This window comes from Lynx rufus, unplaced genomic scaffold, assembly GCF_022079265.1.
Source record: "Lynx rufus isolate CCGP_SWC_20201006 ecotype Redwood Valley unplaced genomic scaffold, mLynRuf1.p SCAF_7, whole genome shotgun sequence".
Taxonomy (NCBI): Eukaryota; Metazoa; Chordata; class Mammalia; order Carnivora; family Felidae; genus Lynx; species Lynx rufus.
This window is the reverse complement of record NW_025814889.1, coordinates 141616073-141634969: the sequence shown is the minus strand read 5'-3', so window position 1 is coordinate 141634969 and position 18897 is coordinate 141616073. Positions and strand designations below refer to the sequence as shown.

Genomic DNA, 18897 nt, shown 5'->3' with positions numbered 1-18897 from the left:
TGTCTGCGAACACGTGTCACTTCAAAACGGAAAGTAACTACGCGGGTGCAGAGCAACAGACGGTCGCGGGAGGCCGTCTTGCCGGAATGAGGAACATCTCTCCCCCCCCCCCCCCCCCCCCCCCCGTCAGTTACAGCAGCCTGCTCGAAATAATCCTTCCAGGCCAGGAGAGGAAACCAGGGAACGCGCTGAGCGCGGAGGCGTAACAGCGGTTACGCGCCAGAGGAGCTCTTCTGTACATAGGAAAGTCAGGGTGGGCTTCCTGGAAGAGGTGACAGCCGAGGGTGCGTTTAGAAGGAGGCAAGGTACCAGGAACCAGAAAGGACACACTTGGGGATAGCATTTGATGGGTGCAGCGCCTCCGAGGTCCCCTGGCGCTGCCGCTGTCCCTGGTCCTGACAGGGCTGGTTCCCCAGGCCCGCCCAGCAGCCACACTTCTCCCCAGGGGCGGCCGGACGGCGCCCAGCGGCCGGCTTCGGACCACGGAAGGTTCCCCGCGGAGGAACCACACGGCCAAGCCGAGAACGGCCTCCAAGGGAGAGGGAAGCCAGGCTGGCCCGGGATGCAGGGCGCCGCCATCTGCACACCCCAGAGGGGGACCCAGTCAAGTGTCCAGTTGTGATTAGGTAGCATTTTCTACATCGGTGGAAAAACCGCTCCCACGGCTTGATCTTGAGGGAGCAGGCTGGGGGGTGGGGGTGTCGTGCAGGGCCCGGAGCAGGAGCGGGGAGAGGAGGGATGAGCGAACCCGAGGTGCCGGCACCGGTGCGGGCAGGGGAGGGTGCGGGGAGCGGAGGCGGCCTGGCAGGGGCGGGGCGCGGCCGAGGGCCGAACGCGGGCGGACGCTGGGGCCAGTGCGGACCCCAGGAGGCAGAGGCGCCCCGGCCGCGACCCCGGGAGGGGAGGGCAGGGCTGGCTTCCGGCCGGCCGCCGCCCGGCAGGGGCAGGAAGCCGCGCGGCCGTCCCCGCGCACCCCCACCCCGGCCCCGCCCCGCGCCGCGCCCGCCACCGCCTCCTCCCGCCGCCCTCCGTCCGCTCCGCTCGGGCTCGGGCTCCGGCGCGGGGCGGGGGCGGGGGCGCGGGGCGGGGCGCGGGCCGAGCGGCGGCCGCTTCGGACATGTCGGGCCCGCGCGCAGGCTTCTACCGGCAGGAACTCAACAAGACGGTGTGGGAGGTGCCTCAGCGGCTGCAGGGGCTGCGCCCGGTGGGCTCGGGCGCCTACGGCTCGGTCTGGTAGGGGCGGCGGGGAGGGCGGGGAGGGCGGGGAGGTGCGGGCGGGACGGAGTGCGCGCCCCCTCCCCTCCCTTGGCGAGGTTCCTGGCGTGGGGAGGGGCCTCGCCCTGCCTCCGCCCCCGGGCCGTTCACCGATCGCGGGAATGAATGGGGGGTCGGGGGCAGGAAGAAGGAAACTTTCCTACCGGACGCCGCTCCGGGTGAGGGAGAGGGGTCGTTCTCCCCCCCCCCCGTCCCAGCCGGAGCACCCCCACCGGGCCCAAATCCTGCGGCGTCACAGCCGGCCAAAAGGCGGGTCTCCCGGGCCCCTAAATGTGCGAACAGGCGTCCAGGGTGCCACCCCCTCTCCCGTCAAGGGTTGGGCAGCTCTGGGGTCTGCCCCGTTCCTAGGATGGGTGGTCTTGTTTGCAAAAGAGAAAGCCCAACTTGAGGGAGGGCAGGACCCCTCCCCTTACATTGGCTTCAAAACTCCCCTGGGTCCTGCCCCCTCCCCTGTTTTCCAAAGGGTCTCAGACTCTGGATGGGGCTCAGGCCTGATCAGAGAAGCCTACCATTCCCCCTGCAGTGCTTGTGGGGGTCTACCCCTGCTCCATTGTTGCCCCCACCAAGAGAGCTCAGACCACAGCCCCACAGTTGAGCCCTGGGGCCCTGACAGAGGACAGAGTCTGGAAGTGGGAGACAGGGTTGGGGGTTTGGCTGAGACCTGTGTGGGGCTGTGGAGGGACTGGGGGTGGGGCTTAAGGTGAGGTGGTTCCAGGTGGTGGGGGTGCAGTTACAATACCTTCAGGCTGAGTGTGGATGTGGATGTTGAGAGGTGCTCCCCCCAAACCCAGTGGGGTCCTTACCAAGGCCTGAGCTGGTGGCTGCCGTCCACTGAGGGGGGTCTTAGGTGGGGAGGCCAGAGCCCCTCGGGATGGGGCTTTACTCCTGGCTCTGACAGAAGGTTACCAGTGGCACTTCCTGAACCCCTCCAGAGTCCCAGTGCTGTAAGGGCTGGTGTAAGGGCTCGGCACCCCCCACCCCCACCTCCCATCTGCAGTCATCCGCCAGCTTGTCAGAGTCCGCAGGCTGGCCATTTCAGCTGGTCCAGCCTCTGGCCTCTGACTTCATCTCTAAGGCCTCAAGGGCAGGAAGAGGGTCAGGGATGATGCGTTAGTGGCCCCGCATAGAGTCTTCGCTGGATTCACCTCTCAACTGGAGCCACCTTCGGGGGTCCCTAGGGGGGGCCAGCTCCCTGAGCGAGGCCTGGGTCTCTCCCCATTGCTCCGTTGCCCCGGTGCAGGTGACGGCCCTCTCCTGGGCTCCCACGGTGAAGCTGGTGACCTAGTGCCAATTCTGTGTCACCAGATTGTGCAGACAGCACTGGGGGAAAAGGTCCGCTGCCCCACATGAGGAGCCACTCCCCTGCTTGCCTCCCCAGAAGTGACTTGGACCTTCCCCAGCAGGCGACAGGCTGGGGGAAGGGGCCTGGGTGCCCCAGGCACCTGGCTGGCTCTCCTCCACCACCACCTGGGCCCATGGGCATCCTGTCCTGTGCACACTCGTTCCTGGGGGAAGCAGGGTCCTAGAGAGTGGAGGTAAACTGGGAGAGAGGGAAGGTCTGGGCGTCGGTGACCAAACAGTCTTGGTAAAGGCATGGCTGTTAGCACGGCTCCAGTGCTGGGGGCAGTGGGACTCTGAGAGGGTGGGGGTGACAGACTATTTGCGTTTGGAGATGATGCCAGTGACCATTTTGTCTCTGCTGAGGAAGAGTAGGTGGGTGAGGCTGTGAGGAGCTGGGGAGTGGAGTGGGGGTCCAGATACCACCCTCTGTCGAACATTTCGTGTTGTCCGGTTTTTCATTCTTAAAAAACAATAATCCAGTAAACACCCTTGGCCAGTTTTTTGTCCATATTTTGAATATTCAGAGGCGTTGGGGGTCCAGGGGCTTTGGAGGTGGCTCTGGAACCACCTGGGGAGCCCCCCCCCCCCCCGCCCCCATGCATGGGCCCACAGGGGAACAGGAGAACAATTTGCAGTGGTTGTTTTCCCGGCCTGGTCATTGGAGACCCTCCCCCAGCCTCATGCTGAGTTGGGGGAGAAGATCCAGGTCCTGCTCTAGGACTCCCAGGTGGGGGCAGGCCAGGACCTTGTGGGCCTGAATACCGGTGGGAAGGGGCGGACTGGAGGGTGCGATCCGGCCCAGAGGAGGCTCAGAGGAGAGGCTTTCCAGGCCGGTCAGGGGCTGGCTGCACCTGGTGCACCCTAGGGGTCCTCCGAGCAAAAGTGCGCTCAGAGGGCGAGATTAGGCCCAAAAGGAGCAGGGCCTGGGGGCGCACAGCTGGGTCCCCCCTCTGCGCCCGCCCGCGCTGCCTCACTTGCCCACCTTGCAGCTCGGCCTACGACACGCGGCTGCGCCAGAAGGTGGCAGTGAAGAAGCTGTCGCGACCCTTCCAGTCGCTGATCCACGCGCGGAGGACCTACCGCGAGCTGCGGCTGCTCAAACACCTGAAGCACGAGAACGTGAGCAGAGAGCCCTGGGGCGGGTCAGCGGGGCGGGGTGGGGCGGGACGGGGCTCCCCGGGCGGGGCAGGCCTGACTCCCGCCCCCCTCCCAGGTCATCGGGCTGCTGGACGTGTTCACGCCGGCCACCTCCATTGAGGACTTCAGCGAAGTGTGAGTGGCAGCCACCGTGGCAGCTGGGCGGGAGCTTGTATGGGGCGGGGCTGTCCTGACCCCTGACCCCTCCCAGGTACCTGGTGACCACCCTGATGGGCGCCGACCTGAACAACATCGTCAAGTGCCAGGCGCTGAGCGACGAGCACGTCCAGTTCCTGGTTTACCAGCTGCTGCGCGGGCTCAAGGTGGGCGCCACGCAGGTGGGCACAGGGTGGGATGTGGTGGCCACAACCTGACGCTCGCCCCGTCTCCCCCTTGCAGTACATCCACTCCGCGGGGATCATCCACCGGGTAGGTGTGGCCACCGGGTGAGGGCCGGGGCTGGCGCTGCCCTGCTCCTGCGCTCACGCCCTGCCTGCCCCACAGGACCTGAAGCCCAGCAACGTGGCTGTAAACGAGGACTGTGAGCTTAGGGTGAGCTGGCCGTGCGGGCGGGGCGGTCACCCTGCTGGCCGGCAGAGGGGGCCTGCCTGGAGGCACTGACAGGCCTGGTGGTCCCTCTAGATCCTGGACTTTGGGCTAGCCCGCCAGGCTGATGAGGAGATGACCGGCTATGTGGCCACCCGCTGGTACCGCGCGCCTGAGATCATGCTCAACTGGATGCACTACAACCAGACAGGTGATGTCAGCCCATATGGGGGCACACGGGTTGTGTTGGACCAGGGTGGGCAGGCAGGCCAGGGCCTGGGGAGGGTGGGGGCTTATGGGGCCAAAGGCCAAGGACCTTGCGGGGGGGGGGGGGGGGAGTGCTTGTGTCCAGCCTTGGGGACAGGCAAGGTTTGGGACCATGGTTCCAAAACAGACCTTACAGGTACTGAGCACAGCAGGTCTTGGGCTAACTCCTCCCCCTCCCAGGGTTGGGTCTAGAGGAGTAAGCGGGCTGCTGTCTTTGGGCCCGGGTGTGACCGAGAGGCCACTGGGCTGGCACTGTCCGGACAGCCCCCTGATTCTCTGAGGGGGGCTTGGGGAGGGCAGACTAATGGAGACTCCTTCGCCAACAGTGGACATCTGGTCTGTGGGCTGCATCATGGCTGAGCTGCTCCAGGGAAAGGCCCTCTTCCCAGGAAATGACTGTATCCTTGCCCCAGGCTGGGTCCCTTTCTGCTGGGTGGGTCTCAGGGGATGTGGCACCGGCCCTTTCTGGCTGGTCTTGCCTCCTCTGCCCCCCGCTGTAGGAGAGCAGGTTTGGGGCAGCGTCCCAAGGTCTGGGATCTGGGGGCTGGGAAGGGTCAACTCCTGGCCAGTGGGCATTTCCTCAGCCAGGCAGACATCGACCAGCTGAAGCGAATCATGGAGGTGGTGGGCACGCCCAGCCCTGAGGTTCTAGCAAAAATATCATCGGAACACGTGAGTCACCAGCTCCCGGCTCCCTCTGCTAACCGTGCCCTCAGGTACTCTGGGGGGAGGGGCTCTGTGGGAGTAGACCAGGGAGCCAGCCTGTGGGGAGCACGGGTCACAGCGGAATGGAGCCTGAGGCAGCGCCTGACCCCTTAAGGGAGAAACAGGTGAACAGGGAAGCCGGTCCTTGGGGCGTGAGGGACAACGAGGGCACAACCCCAGCACTAACCAACAGTGCCCTGCCCAGAGCAGTGGGGCGACACCAGGCCCCGGGGCTCCAGGCATCGAGAGCCAAGTGGCGTGCTCGAGCCGCTAAACCCCAAGTGGGAGATGCTTCTGGTCTGTGCACGTTCTTGTCCAGGCCTGTTGGAGGGAATGAGTCTGGGGGCTTCTCTCAGCAAGCGCCTGCCTGGCTTGGGGCCAGGGGAGGGAGGGTGTGAGCAGCCCCCTCAGGCCCTTCCTCTGTGCCCCCAGGCCCGGACATACATCCAGTCCCTGCCCCCCATGCCCCAGAAGGACCTCAGGAGCATCTTCCGTGGAGCCAACCCCCTGGGTGAGGATGCGCCCTGGGTCTGGGCTGGGCTCCACGTCTGGCCCTAGATGCCTAACTGACCACCCCCCTTCCACTGGCCGCTCTAGCTGTGGATCTCCTGGGAAGGATGCTGGTGCTGGACAGTGACCAGAGGGTCAGTGCGGCCGAGGCCCTGGCCCATGCCTACTTCAGCCAGTACCACGACCCCGACGATGAGCCCGAGGCTGAGCCCTATGATGAAAGCGTTGAGGCCAAGGAGCGGACCGTGGAGGAGTGGAAGGGTGAGCTTGAGGAGGGCTGGGTGGGAGAGGTGGAGCCCAGGGCCTGAGGGCTTCATTCCCCCGGAGGCTAGGAGTTGCCTGCTTCCTTCTGGAAGTGTTCTAGTTCCTCCCAGAGCGCCGCCCCACCCCCCTCCAGGGTGGGGCAGGTAGAGATGGGGTGAGGGGTGTCCAGCAGGGACCTGGGGGGCGGGCAGCACAGGGCAGACTCCGAAAGGAAGGGGGGGGCGGGCAGCTGAGGCTGCCCTCGGGGTGACGGGCTGGGGTAGCAGGGGAGACGGGCCAGCCACCAGCGACCGCAGGAGCTCACCCTTTCCTTGGCTCCCCAGAGCTCACCTACCAGGAGGTCCTCAGCTTCAAGCCCCCGGAGCCGCCGCAGTCACCTGGCAGCCTGGATATTGAGCAGTGAGGGGAATGTGCCGGCCGGCCACTCGAACTGCAGGATTCCCTCAGCCTGCCGGATTCCCACGAGGAGTGCCTCCCAGCACCTCTGTGGCCAGCAGGCCCGACCCTAGCCTGGGACCCCTCGCCTGCACACTGCTCCTCGTGGGCAGTCCTCGTATGCATGTGAACGCACAGAAGCGTGCCTGTGTGCAAGCCACTGGGGCAGGAGTCTAGGCAGAGCGTCCTTGCTCCCCCTGCCTCCTCCCAGCAATCTGGGTCTCCCTCAGGACCTCACCTGGATGCCATAAGGGGTCCCTCTGGGGAGTGTGTCTGTCTCCAGATCTCCTGAGTCCCAGAGGACTGTCTCTGGAGGGCCCCCTGGAGACTGAAGTGGGGGTCTCAGTTGTCAGAGCTTCTCAGCCCCCAAGTACGGCGCTACTCTGGAAAATGCGGAGCCCCGAGTCTGAAAGCTGGGCGGGGTCTTTCCTGGAGGCTGGCAGGGTAGGGACGGCCACCAGGTATCAAATCAGAAAGTCATTCTGGAGCCGTGCGTTCACCTGTGCTGTGTGTGGCACGTGTGCACTAACGTGTGCTCCTGGTACCTACGTGTCAAGGCGTGTGCAGGCACGTGTGAATCCGTGGCTGCCTGAGGGGAGGGCCAGCTTCCATGACCAGCAAGAAGCTTGAACGGAGGTGGCCGCACTGTCACTTCCCCTTCCCTCAGTGCCCGCTGTAGGGGTGCAGGGGTGGTGGTGCTGCTGCTGAGATCCCGTGTGTACCGTTCGAGGGGCTCGGGCGGGCGGCGGCGTCCAGTGGACAAAAGCCAGCGCTTTCTCCTTGGCTGTGGGGGCTGCTGCAGGTGCTTCTAAGGTGTGAAGAGCTGGTTGGCACAGGGGGCTCCAGCCTGGAGGGGGCGGGGGGAGGGGGCACACAGCAGTGCAGACTTGGACTCAGGCTCCGGACCTTGGCCCAGAGCTCTGCACGCTCTACCTCTGTCCACCTGGCCCTGCCACTGAGAGCCGGGGGTTCTGGTCTGTGGGTGACCCTCATCCTCCCTTCTTCCAGGATGGAGCTGATCTAGTAAGCTCTGGACACGAACCTGCTCAACATGTTGGGGGTGTGGGTCCTCCGTCGAGGGGCTTCTCTGTGGGGTGGTGGCACCCTATGCAGGAGCTGGTGACCTCCCACCTTCCAGAGGCCTCAACGTCAAGTGCCTGCACCAGGGTTTCACAATAAAGGGGTTCTCTCTCACTCGGCTTGTGTCCCAAGTCTCCCGGCCCCGCTGCCTGGCTGTCCGCCCTGCCTGGAGTGGGTCGCTGGCTCTGTGCACCACATCCCCAGCTGGCCTGGCCCCACCAGACCCCGCACTGCCTCCATCCCTTGGGTCTCCAGGCGGACAAGCAGCCATCGCCGGCATAGCACCCTCCCTGCTCCCCAAGAGCTCAGGGGGACCGGGGTGGGGTGGACTGGGTTCTCCACCCAGGCTAATGGGTTCTGAGGAGGGACAAGGCAGGATGGCCACCCACAGATGGACCCCAGCTGCCTTGCTGAGGAATTCATTGGGCGGGCTCAGCTTCTGGCCCAGATGCAGACCTGTGCTGCCTTTCGGTGGTCAGGGAGGCTGCTGGGGGACAATCAGGGGTCTCTGGGAGCAAAGGCCTGTCCTTGCTTGGAACTGCGTGAAGCGGGTGTGTGTGGGGGGAATAGCTTCTTTAAGGGGAAAGAGACCACCTGCTCTCAGGACGCACTTGCACTGCAGTTCAACGGAGGAAAGGCACCGGCCTCAACAAGGACAGTCGTGCCCTTGCCCTGGGCCTTGGGGGTGGAGACCATGTGGGAGTGAGGCCTCCAGGGGCCTGGTCAGTATGGCTACTGGGCCTCAGGTTCTGGGGAACCCCTGGAAACCAAGCGAGGCTGGGTGGGGGGTAGGGGATGGGAGAACTGGGACACGTGCCACCTAGGGAAGCCGACCAGACGACCAGACCCCTGGACCCCACCCCAGGGAGTAAGAAGGCCAGCTAGGGGCCTCCTGGAGGAGGCAGGTGGAGTGCCACAGGCAGCCCAGGGCATGAAGGGCACAGGTGGCTGTGGCTCCAGTGACCCCGGGCTGCTCCCACTGACTAGTCTCCAGTCCTGGGTGCTGCAGATCACCAGCCCGCAGCCCAGGTGCCAAGCTGCTCTGGCCGCCTCTGAGCTGCTGATTCATGGCGGCAGCGGCCGGCCGGGCACAGAGGGAGGGGCAGGGGGCCTCGGGGATCCTGTTACTCCACTGGTTCTCAGGCCTAGGTCGCTGGGTGGAGGAGGTGGTGGAGGGGGCTCTGTCCTCCAGGAGCATCTGGTCCAGGATGTGGCCAGACATGGAAGGACGCTGCCCCCATCGAGGGTTAAAGAGGGCGCAGAGAGCCCAAGTGGGGCCCTCCTTCACCCCCGGGGTCAAGCACAACTTTCTGGAGAGGGTGGAGAGGCTCAGACCAACCTTGAGACAAACCGGAGGGAGTAAGCTGGGCAGAAGGGGGGACGGACAAAGGGACTTGCAAATGCTGGGAGCAGGCTTTCCCACTGGGTGGGTGGGTGGGGGGGATGGAGAGGAGGGGGTTGGGAGGTGCACAAGGGCCCAAGGGGGGGACCCTACAGGAACAACTTCTCTGGCTCCTGGGGTCGGGAGGTCACAGGGAGGGGTGTTGGGGATGCAGCCTAAGTTTGGGAAACGGAACCAGCTCCTCCACAGGGAAGGGGATGCCGGCAATTGGAGGGTTGGGGGGAAACCCCATACTGGGACAGGATGGTCAGCCCCAGGGCAGGGGCGTGTCCTGCAAGGTGGGCCGCAGACTTGCGGAACGCGGAGCTCAGCCCGGTGGGGGCGGAGGGGGGCTCAGGGCTGGGGGACCGGGTCGGTGGGGTGGAGTTGGTGAGGCGGGTGGACAGTGACCTGCGGCTGGGAATAAGAGGTCCTCCGTCGGGGCCCAGCTCCCCGGGGGCGTGGCTACTGGGGAGGAGCCGGGAGCCCCAAGGCGCTAAGGCTGAGACACCCCCGACCCGGGCCGGGGGAGTCCAGCTCCGGTGGGGAGGCGGCGGGGGCCTCCGGCGGAGTGCGTTCGGGCGGGCACTGCCCTGCGGGGCGGCGCTCCCCCGTCCCCGGCCGGCCCTCCCCCGCCGCGGCCGCCTCGGGTTTCCGCAGGGGCCGGAGGGCGGGCGGGGGCGTCACGTGCGCGCGGCCCGGGGGCCGGTTGGTCGGCGGGCAGGGGAGGGACCGCGCGCTACCCCGGGCCCGGGCTGGGGTCGGGCCGGGGTCGCGCGCTCCCGACAGCCGGGAGGGCGGCGGCGGGAAAAGGGGAGAGAGCCGGGAGCCGGAGGACCCGGACGGCGCGTAGCGGGCTGTGCCCAGGCGGCGGCCCCGGGCGCGCGCCAAGGAAGTCCCGCCGATCCCGGGTGTCCCCCCCCCCCCACACCGGTCCTCGGGGCGCAGCGCCCACGGGGTCTGCGGCGGGGGGCGGCGCCCGGGGCTGCCATGAGCTCCCCGCCGCCCGCCCGCAAGGGCTTTTACCGCCAGGAGGTGACCAAGACGGCCTGGGAGGTGCGCGCCGTGTACCAGGACCTGCAGCCCGTGGGCTCCGGCGCGTACGGCGCCGTGTGGTGAGCGCAGGCCGGGCGGGGCGGCCGGCGGGCGGCGGGGGCGCGCGGCGGGGGCGGGCCGGCCTCCCGCTCAGCGGTGCGCCCCGCAGCTCGGCCGTGGACAGCCGCACCGGTGCCAAGGTGGCCATCAAGAAGCTGTACCGGCCCTTCCAGTCCGAGCTGTTCGCCAAGCGCGCCTACCGCGAGCTTCGCCTCCTCAAGCACATGCGTCACGAGAACGTGAGTCGCGCTGGTCCCCGCGCAGCTGGGCTCAGGGCCTCCTCGTCCATCCGTGCGAGTCCTGCCCTGGGAGGCTGAGGCCCTGGTACCCAGCCCCTGGGCGACCCCGCCCTTGTGGCAGGGCGGACGTGCGGGATCAGGGGTTGTACGCCACGATGCTGGTGGGGCTCCACGTGCTGAGGGCAGGCAGGCCCCCCGCCCCCTTTCTGAGAGAGACTGCTTCCCCAGGCTCCAGTCCTCGCTGCTAGGCCAGGCCCTGCCAAGGGCTTAGCTCCTTGGCTCGTTCCTGGGACCACATCTGGCTCCTCAACCCAGATCCCAGTCAGGGGACGGTGGCTTGCCCAGGCCAAGGGCATCCTCCAGGCCTCACCCCAACCCTGCCCCCAGCCGGAGCCTGGAGGTGAGAGAGGACACAGTCATCCTAGAGGCACCAGCCTCTTCCCTCTCCCCAGGCATCCTCCACAGCTGCACCCCAGGCCCCCTTCTGCACCCGTGGGGTCCCTGTCCTGCGCAGTCTGCTCCAGTCCACCGCCCCAGCCTCGGTTCAGGGGTGCAGAGCTAGTCACCGAGCAGGAGTTGGCATGCCGGCATTGTCACCTCAGAGCCCTGGGGTGTCCGGGGGTGATGGGGTTTACAGAGCTGGCGTGTGGAGGGCACTAGGCAGTGGCCAGCGCAGAGACTCCTCCTTCTGTGCCGGGAGAGGGCAGGTCTGGGTCCCTTCTCTCTCCTAGGGGAGCCCCCGTTGCTTCTCGATGTCCTTCCTGTGGCCCTGAACTCTGTCCCTCCCACACCAGCCATTCCTGCCTCACCCCTAGTTTGGACTGCTGGTGTGAGTACTCAGACCCTGGGCTAGTCATGCTCCTGATGGTGTGGCCCCTCCTGGATCATCAGAGCCATCAGCCTCCTTCGGGGAAAATGAGTCCCACGTCCACCAGGAAACTTGTCCCCTTGACACTGGGTCCTTCATTCACTCTGACTTTCCCTCTCTGCCCTTGGCCCTTCCCGGGGGGGGGGGGGGGAGACAGGGGCAGAATCCATTTTGGACGGACAGCAGCCCAGCGCTGCCCTCCCTACCTTCTGGTTACACCCAGTCATGCCCAGGTTGGTTCCCACGAAGGCAGACCCATCTCCTCAAGGCTGCGTACTCCTCCCCAACTGCCCCCCTCTCCTGCCTGCCCTGCCCATTCCCCAAGGTCTCAGGGCTTTCCTTCAGTTGCTGGGCCCCCTGGCCCAATCCCCCCCTCTGTGCCTTCCCAGCTGAGCTCCCAACCCGCTAGCAGCCAGCTGACGCTGCCTGCATGGTGCCTGAACGCAGCTAGGAGGCTCAGCCCATCGTAAACCCATTTTCCTACAAGAACACTGAGGCTATGAGGGGCTGGGTGCCATGGCGGGTCCCACCCTTCCACCCACGCTTCGGGCCTTCTCCCTCTCCTTCCCTGCACTTTAGGCCAGAATCCACGCCGCAGAGGTACGGAAGTCTCCATCAACCTGATGGACCCTCCTTACACTTGGGGACCCTGTCCTCTGTCCTCTTCTTGCAAAGACACTGTCCTCATTCCCTAGTACTTGCCTGCCTCCAGGCCCTCACTGGACCTCCCTCTCTGTCCTCTCCTTCCCTGTCCCCATGGCTCTGGCTGGCGGCTCTGAAGGCCATCTAGCCGTCCCTCCACCTTGTGTCCACTCTTGCCTCACTCCTGTCTGTCCCCATACAGCACACAGAGGGACTCACTCAGCATCACACCTATTTAAACCCTTTCTCGGCAGCTCTTAGGATCGAAGCCAAACCTTCACCTGGCATGCAAGGGCCTACTTGGGCTCCCTCGGGCCTCTCCTTGGCTGCTCCCTGGCCTGGGCCTCGGCCACCTGGCCTTTCTCCCCGTGTTCCTCAAATGCTTGGAGTGTTCTCCCTTCTACCTCGGCCCCCATTTGCATGGCCTATACCAGGGGTCCTCCCTCCTGGCACATCCAGCTGCCCCTCTGGCCACTAGGATGTACAAGCTGCCCAGGGACCTGCGGGGCTGGGTCTAGCTGTCAGCTCGATCATGGTGCTGTCAGCCTGGGCCTCTCCAGCGGAAACTAGGCTCCCTGGTGGACCTGCTGGGGGCTGGCACTCCCCTGGGGGGCTGTCCCACCCTGGTCTCGAGTCTTCCATGGAGACAGGAAGAGGGGGACAAAGGGCCAAGGGGCTGGAGCTCCTTGGGTGGCTGGGAGCTGACCCAGACTTGGGGCTGCCCCTCCCCCAGAGGATTCCTGTGGTCATCACTCAAAAATAGCCTGTGTCTATGGGCATGTGTGCCAGCGCTGGGTTGCGTGGCCAACAGACAGAGCCAGGCCCTGTGGACAGTGGGAAGGGACGGGGATATCTGTAGGGGGCTTTCCTGCTCAGAGCACAGTGCCAGCCTCGGGGGTTTGCCTGAACCCCCATGCCCTCCACTGTGCCCCCATCCCACCTGTCACTCTGGCCTCCTCCCCAGGTCATCGGGCTGCTGGACGTGTTCACTCCTGACGAAACCCTGGATGATTTCACAGACTTGTGAGTGCCGTCCTGGGAGGGCTGGGCAGGGCAGAGGGGTGTTGGGTTGCTCTTGGGTGCTGACTCGGGTTCTGTGTTGGCATGTGGGCCTGTCCCTGCGGCCCAGCGGGGTCGGGATGCACACTGCCCACCCCTTCCCCACACCACAGTCCACCCCCTGCCACGCACCCCTGGGACCCACGGCACTGGCGCAGCTGGGTGCAGCCCGGGCCTCCTTGGACCACGCCTGGCACGGGCTGTCCAGTGCTGGAGGTGTGAGCGTTGGACCTGCGTCGGTTAGCCAGCAGGCCCCGTGCTCTGGGACCCTGGCGTCAAGTATGTGGCTTTGTAACTGGAGCTGCTGACCTTTGCTGGCAGGCAGGGGAGGGGCGGCAGGGGGCCTGCCTGTGTCTGCCATCCCTGGATTCATACTGTCGTCGGCCAAGGCTGGGGGCTGAGCCTGGGAAGGGCTGAGGACAGGCTCCTTGCCGTCTGACCTTGCAGAGGTCGAGGACACACATAGGCCTCAGTGTCCTGGCGAGGTGTTAAGTGTCTCTGCTCTGTGTCTCTCTCCCTCCACCTACAGGCCCAGCCTGCTCCTCTGAGCCACGTGTCCTCCTGTCCCCACCCCTGCCCACAGGCACTTCCCTCCTTCCTCTTGCACCCTCTTCTGTCTGTGATCCCTGGTGCTCCCTAGACCCTAGCCTCCACGTGGCCCTGCAGGAAACCCCAGAACACGGTCCTGACCCACCTGACATTCTGGGGCAGGTGTGCGTTGGGAAGGTGGGTGGAGCCTGGTGCTGCACTGTGGAAGGTAGAAGGTGCTGCCAGGCGATCCCCAGGGACTCCAGGGTCTGAGCCTAGGCCCAGGGGGTGTGATGCCCACTGTCCGCACCCACCCCGGTCCCTGCAGTTACCTGGTGATGCCGTTCATGGGCACCGACCTGGGCAAACTCATGAAGCACGAGAAGCTGAGCGAGGACCGAATCCAGTTCCTTGTCTACCAGATGCTGAAGGGGCTAAAGGTGGGAGCGCACAGGGGTGCTGCAGGAGGGGCAGAGCCCCCCAGGCCAGGCCGGGGCCAGGGTGGGATTGCTCGTCCGTGGTTCTGAGGTCCCAGAGCTGACTGCCACTGACCCTCTGTCTGTCCCCATAGTACATCCATGCTGCTGGCATCATCCACAGGGTGAGTCCTGGTGCTGGGTGGGAACTTCCTGTGGCCTGTAGGTGTGGGAGGGGCCTGACTGCCAGGAGCCTCCACTGCTGGCCTGTGAGGGGGCAAGATGGGGCCAGTGGGGAGTGTGTGCGAGGCTCACGCACAGCTGTGGGGGCCTGGGTACCTCTGTCCTTCCTGGAAGGGCATCCGGGTGGGGATGGCCGAGTCTGGCTGCCCCACATTCAGGTGTCCGGGCTCTGGCCCTGGTGTGGTGGGAGGGGCTGCTCGCCCACCTTTCTTGTGCCCCCAGGACCTGAAGCCTGGCAATCTGGCAGTGAACGAGGACTGTGAGCTGAAGGTGTGTGTTGGTTGGGATGGCCGGGGGGGGGGGGGTGAGGGGGGGGGCTGGGCCTCTCTCCCCGCCTGTCCATCTGCCTGTAGCCCTGGGCCCTCAGGCCTGGGGGAGTGTTGGCTCGAGCCCAGGCAGAGGGACCAGACCCCAGCCATCCAGGCCATGGCTGGCAGCTGACAGGCAGATGGGCCCTGGGGAGGCACTTGATGCACGGGGAATGGAGGGCCGAAGTGGGTGCACTCTCACACCTGATTAAGGTGAAGGGCGGGAGGTGTTCCCGGTCCTCCATACCTGAGCCAGCATAGGGCCGAGGGGGCCCCTGCAAAGCGCTGGCCAGGTCCTGGGGTCAGCAGAGAGTAGAGGAGCAGGGAGAGGAGACCCATGGGAGTGCCGGCTCCTGAGGGTAGGAGAAGGCAAGGTCGGGTGGGGCTGGCGGCACTGGCCATGGGGAGGAACTCATGGAGAGGCCATGACCTCAGGCCCTGGAGGGTTGGCAGAGGCCCCGGTGTGCCCGGTGCTCCTGGGTCATAGGCTGGCCCACCTGCTCCCTGGGGGCCGTATTGCCCCACCTTCCTGATTGTGACTATAGATCCTGGACTTCGGCTTGGCCAGGCAGGCCGACAGCGAGATGACTGGGTACGTGGTGACCCGGTGGTACCGTGCACCTGAGGTCATCTTGAATTGGATGCACTACACCCAGACGGGTGAGAATGCCCAGAGACGCAGGGCCACCCTGGCCTTGCCCACCTTCTTGCCTTTCTTCATGGGAAGCCCAGCGGTGGCTGCTCCACAGGGAGGCTGCTGACCTGGGATGGGATTGGGGCGAGGGTGTGGCAGGCTAGATGGCCCCTATGTCCACGTCCCCCTCCCGTGTCTGTGTCCCCCGCCCCCCTCCCTGGCCCACAGAGCCCTGATGCAGGGGCTTCTGTCTCAGTGGACATCTGGTCAGCGGGCTGCATCATGGCAGAGATGATCACAGGGAAGACGCTGTTCAAGGGCAGTGACCGTATCCTACACTTGTGGGGGGTAGGCTGGGTCTGGGGGGGTGCTGGGCATGCTGCCCCAGCCAGGTGGGGGGGGTGCGCCCTGCTCTCTGGCCCCGTGCTGTGCTCCTCATCTCAGCACAGACCTGGACCAGCTGAAGGAGATCATGAAGGTGACAGGGACTCCTCCCGATGAATTTGTGCAGAGGCTGCAGAGTGCCGAGGTCAGTGGAGAGCTGGGCGGGGGCTGGAGGGGCTGGGCCCGGGCCTGTGGGTTGGCCCCTTACCCTTTCTTCCTTAAAAGGCGAAGAACTACATGAAGGGCCTCCCCGAGCTGGAGAAGAAGGATTTTGCCTCCATCCTGACTAACGCAAGTCCTCTGGGTAGGGCTGGACTGGGGGGTGGGGTGGGGTCAGTGACCAGGGCGCTGGGGCCTGCGACCCTCCCTAACCAGTTCTCCCCGCAGCTGTGAACCTCCTGGAGAAAATGCTGGTACTGGATGCAGAACGGCGGGTGACTGCGGCCGAGGCGCTCACACACCCCTACTTCGAGTCACTGCAGGACACGGAGGATGAACCCAAGGCCCAGAAGTACGACGAGTCCTTTGACGATGTGGATCGCACGCTGGACGAGTGGAAGCGTGAGTGGGGGGCTCTGGGCAGGGCCTGTGCCTGGGCTCTGAGTCCTGGGATGCAGGTCAGCTGAGGAACACAACAGACTCAGAGGGCAGTGGGGCTTCTAGGTCAAGGTGACCTCTGGCTGGAGCTGAGGGATGAAAGAATGTTCCTGGCAGGAGGTTCGGCACAAACAAGAGCGGGAGGGGAGTTCTGGAAGTTGCAGGAGGCAGCTCTCAGCTCAGGGCCGTTGTGAGCACTTGGCTTCTCCCGGCCCTGCCGGGCCTGCCCAATGCTGCCCACATCCTCCCCATGTCCTGGCCATTCTGGAGCCCCTCCACTCCCACTCATCCCCCAGGCCTCCACTCTTACCTCTTGAACTCGTCCTTGCCTCTCTGCCCTTTTCAGGACCCCTCCCACCTGCACAACTCACACCTCTCATGTCCTGCCAACAGCAGAAGCCCCCCACCCCCAGCCCCAGCCAGCCCCCTCACCACCCCTCGCCTGTTCCTCCAGTCCCACTGAGCAGTTCAGATGTACCTGTAACTGCTCTGTACTGCCAGGCTGGCTGTTGCCTTACACTAAGGGCCCTTCCCTTCCTCCCTGAGGGCCAACCAGCAAATATTAAGCCTCAGGCTGGGCTCAGGGACACCTGCCAGGTCCCCAGGCCTCCCTCTGCTGTGGTCCTGAAGCCCTGTGCTGGAACTGTCTTGGCAGAATGGCAGGCAGTGAGGGCTGGGCTTGGTGTCCTTCTCTTGGTGGCTGCAGGACCAGCCTGGAGGGTGCTGGGATGTCCGAGGGCAGCAGTTAGCACTGTTGGGGCCGTGGCACATGGTGGCCACTGTGTCCTAGGCCCCATCTTGGCTCTGCCTCAGACATAGGGCCTTGGTCCTACACACGGGGGTCAGGGTGGGACTGGACTGGTGGTTCCCAAATCACGTTCCTTAAGCCACGGGGTGCTTGTAACTCTCAACAGAGCTCCGCCCTTGGTTGTGCTGTTTTGTGCTTTTAAGTTTCGTTCAGTTTGGGGAAAGTTTTCTGCTGCTAAAAAAGATAACATGAAAACCACGGGCCACAGGCTCCTCTCTGTGGTCCCCACCCACACAGACTGTGGTAAGAGATTTTACTTTTACTATAGACCATGGGGAACACGTGACCTGTTTGTGGCTAAGCCCCTGGTCAGGAATGCAAACTCTCATCGCCTCCTGTTTCCCTGGGAACAGCCAGCTTCACATAGACCTTCCGTGTATGGGTTGAGCCCTGTGTTAGGATCAGATGAAGGGCCTAGGAGGCACCACAGGGGGCGGGAATACATCCATGCCACAGGCAGGGCAAACCACAGATCGTCTGCTCTAAATGCACAGTGTTTCCTGAACTGGGCTCTGGAGGAGCAGAGTCCCCCAAACAGGTGCTCCACTGGCCAGGTGAGCCTGGAAACAGTGAGGTAGGCTGAGCAGAACCTGTCCCGCTGCAGATGGCCAGAGGAGAAGCAAATCAGGCTTTCTCCTTCCTTTGGGATGGCTTGCTCTGGGGACAGGGGACAGGACCACTAGGCAAGGAGGGCAGATGCTGTGGGTGGTGGGAATTCCCCTCGTTTAAGTTTCTATGGATAGTCTCGATCCAGAAATCGAGGTGTGCCCTGCTGGGGCCCTGAGTGGCTCCGCTTGAGTAGACACATTGATTTACATTGCCAGGACAGCCTCTGCTCACTGCAGAAGGCTGCGGGGCCAGGGCCTGTCTGGCCACGCCAGGGGCAGTGGGTTTGGGTTACAGGAGCTCCTTCAGGGTGGATGGGCACAGGTGGGCTGAGAGTGGCCGTAGCCTCGGATGAAGTGGCACCTGCACTCCAGCAATGACCTCTGGCCCTGATGTTTTTGGGGACTGGCTGGGCCCCTAGGTCAATGGCTAACAGCCTGTGCTCTAGGGCCGGGGAGCTCTTCCCACCCCTACCCTGAGCCGCCCCTCACAGGACTCAGTGCTGGTCGGGGCGGGTACCAGTGAGCTGGGCCCAGTGTTCTTCCTGGGTCACTGGCTTCTGCCTTTGGTGTGAATTGTAGGAGCTGATTCTGAAGGGTGATGGGGCCCCTTCTCCCGTGATGATCTGTCTCCCTCACCCCACCCCAGGTGTCACATATAAGGAAGTGCTCAGCTTCAAGCCTCCCCGGCAGCTGGGGACCAAGGTGTCCAAGGAGACAGCGCTGTGAAGACCCCTGGGCCCTGAGAGCGGTGGGGAGGGGGCCTTGAGGACCCTGGCTGGGGCTTCCACCTGGAAGGGGATCCTGATTATCACTGTGACTCTGGCTGGGGTTTGCATCCCAGGAGACCTATGGTTCCATGGACCCCCTCCCCCAGCCGTTACCCTGCTCTCAAGGCTACCACCTCAGTCTAACCTTGGGGGGGCATCTGGACCTTCTGAACAGGATGCCAAACTGACCTGGGACTGGCCTCTGACTCCCTGGGCAGTGGTCCCCTTCCCCAGGTGCAACAAGAAGCCTCAGAGCCTGTGGGGGATGGGGGTGGTGAGGCTTGCGTCAAGGCTTGGCCTGATCCTGTCCGCTCCAGCCCCTGCTGGAACCCAGTTCACACAGCTGAAAGAGACACACAGGGAGGGCACTAAGTGCCTACTCAGGGATGTCTCTCCTGGGGGGCGTTGGTGTGGACTCTCCTGAACCCCCAGCCCGGAATGTAAATTGGCCCTGTGCTATGCCCACATGACGGGAAGGAAATAAACCCTTTTGTAGAGATCCCACTCTGGCTTTCCTTCCTAATTCTCGCGCTGGATCTCCACCTTTAGGTCTCTGAGCTGCAGCCAGGCATAGAGAAAAGAAGCTGGCTCCCGAGCCTCAGTCCCTACTTAGTAGCTGTGCCGGGGCACGCCCTTCCTCCCAGGTCCACTGTGAGCCCAGAGCCTGAAGCCCCCGGGGTAGGGATTGGTCCCGCCCCTTCTGAGGACTTCCTCTAAAGGTTTAGACTCTGGAGCCAGGCCCCAGGCAGAGCCCGCTCAG

At 64.6% G+C, this 18897-nt stretch overlaps 2 protein-coding genes across 3 annotated transcripts; both read left to right on the top strand.

Moving 5' to 3' along the window:
* The first annotated feature begins 1102 nt into the window (after positions 1-1102).
* Positions 1103-7674, top strand: MAPK11 (mitogen-activated protein kinase 11). Of its 2 annotated transcripts, XM_047066914.1 has the most exons (12): positions 1103-1233; positions 3606-3735; positions 3830-3888; positions 3965-4076; positions 4153-4182; positions 4258-4305; positions 4396-4510; positions 4893-4964; positions 5159-5238; positions 5704-5782; positions 5869-6042; positions 6369-7674. In XM_047066914.1, the coding sequence occupies exons 1-12, from the start codon at positions 1118-1120 to the stop codon at positions 6446-6448; spliced, it is 1095 nt and encodes a 364-aa protein (XP_046922870.1). In that variant the 5' UTR covers positions 1103-1117; the 3' UTR covers positions 6449-7674. The 2 variants fall into 2 exon arrangements, with proteins under 2 accessions (XP_046922870.1, XP_046922871.1); XM_047066915.1 differs by lacking the exon at positions 4153-4182.
* Positions 7675-9750: 2076 nt separating this feature from the next.
* On the top strand, positions 9751-18651 carry MAPK12 (mitogen-activated protein kinase 12). Its single transcript, XM_047065917.1, has 12 exons — positions 9751-10056; positions 10146-10275; positions 12750-12808; positions 13701-13812; positions 13944-13973; positions 14254-14301; positions 14885-14999; positions 15230-15301; positions 15423-15502; positions 15583-15661; positions 15745-15918; positions 18017-18651. The coding sequence occupies exons 1-12, from the start codon at positions 9932-9934 to the stop codon at positions 18094-18096; spliced, it is 1104 nt and encodes a 367-aa protein (XP_046921873.1). The 5' UTR covers positions 9751-9931; the 3' UTR covers positions 18097-18651.
* The last annotated feature ends 246 nt before the right edge of the window (positions 18652-18897 follow it).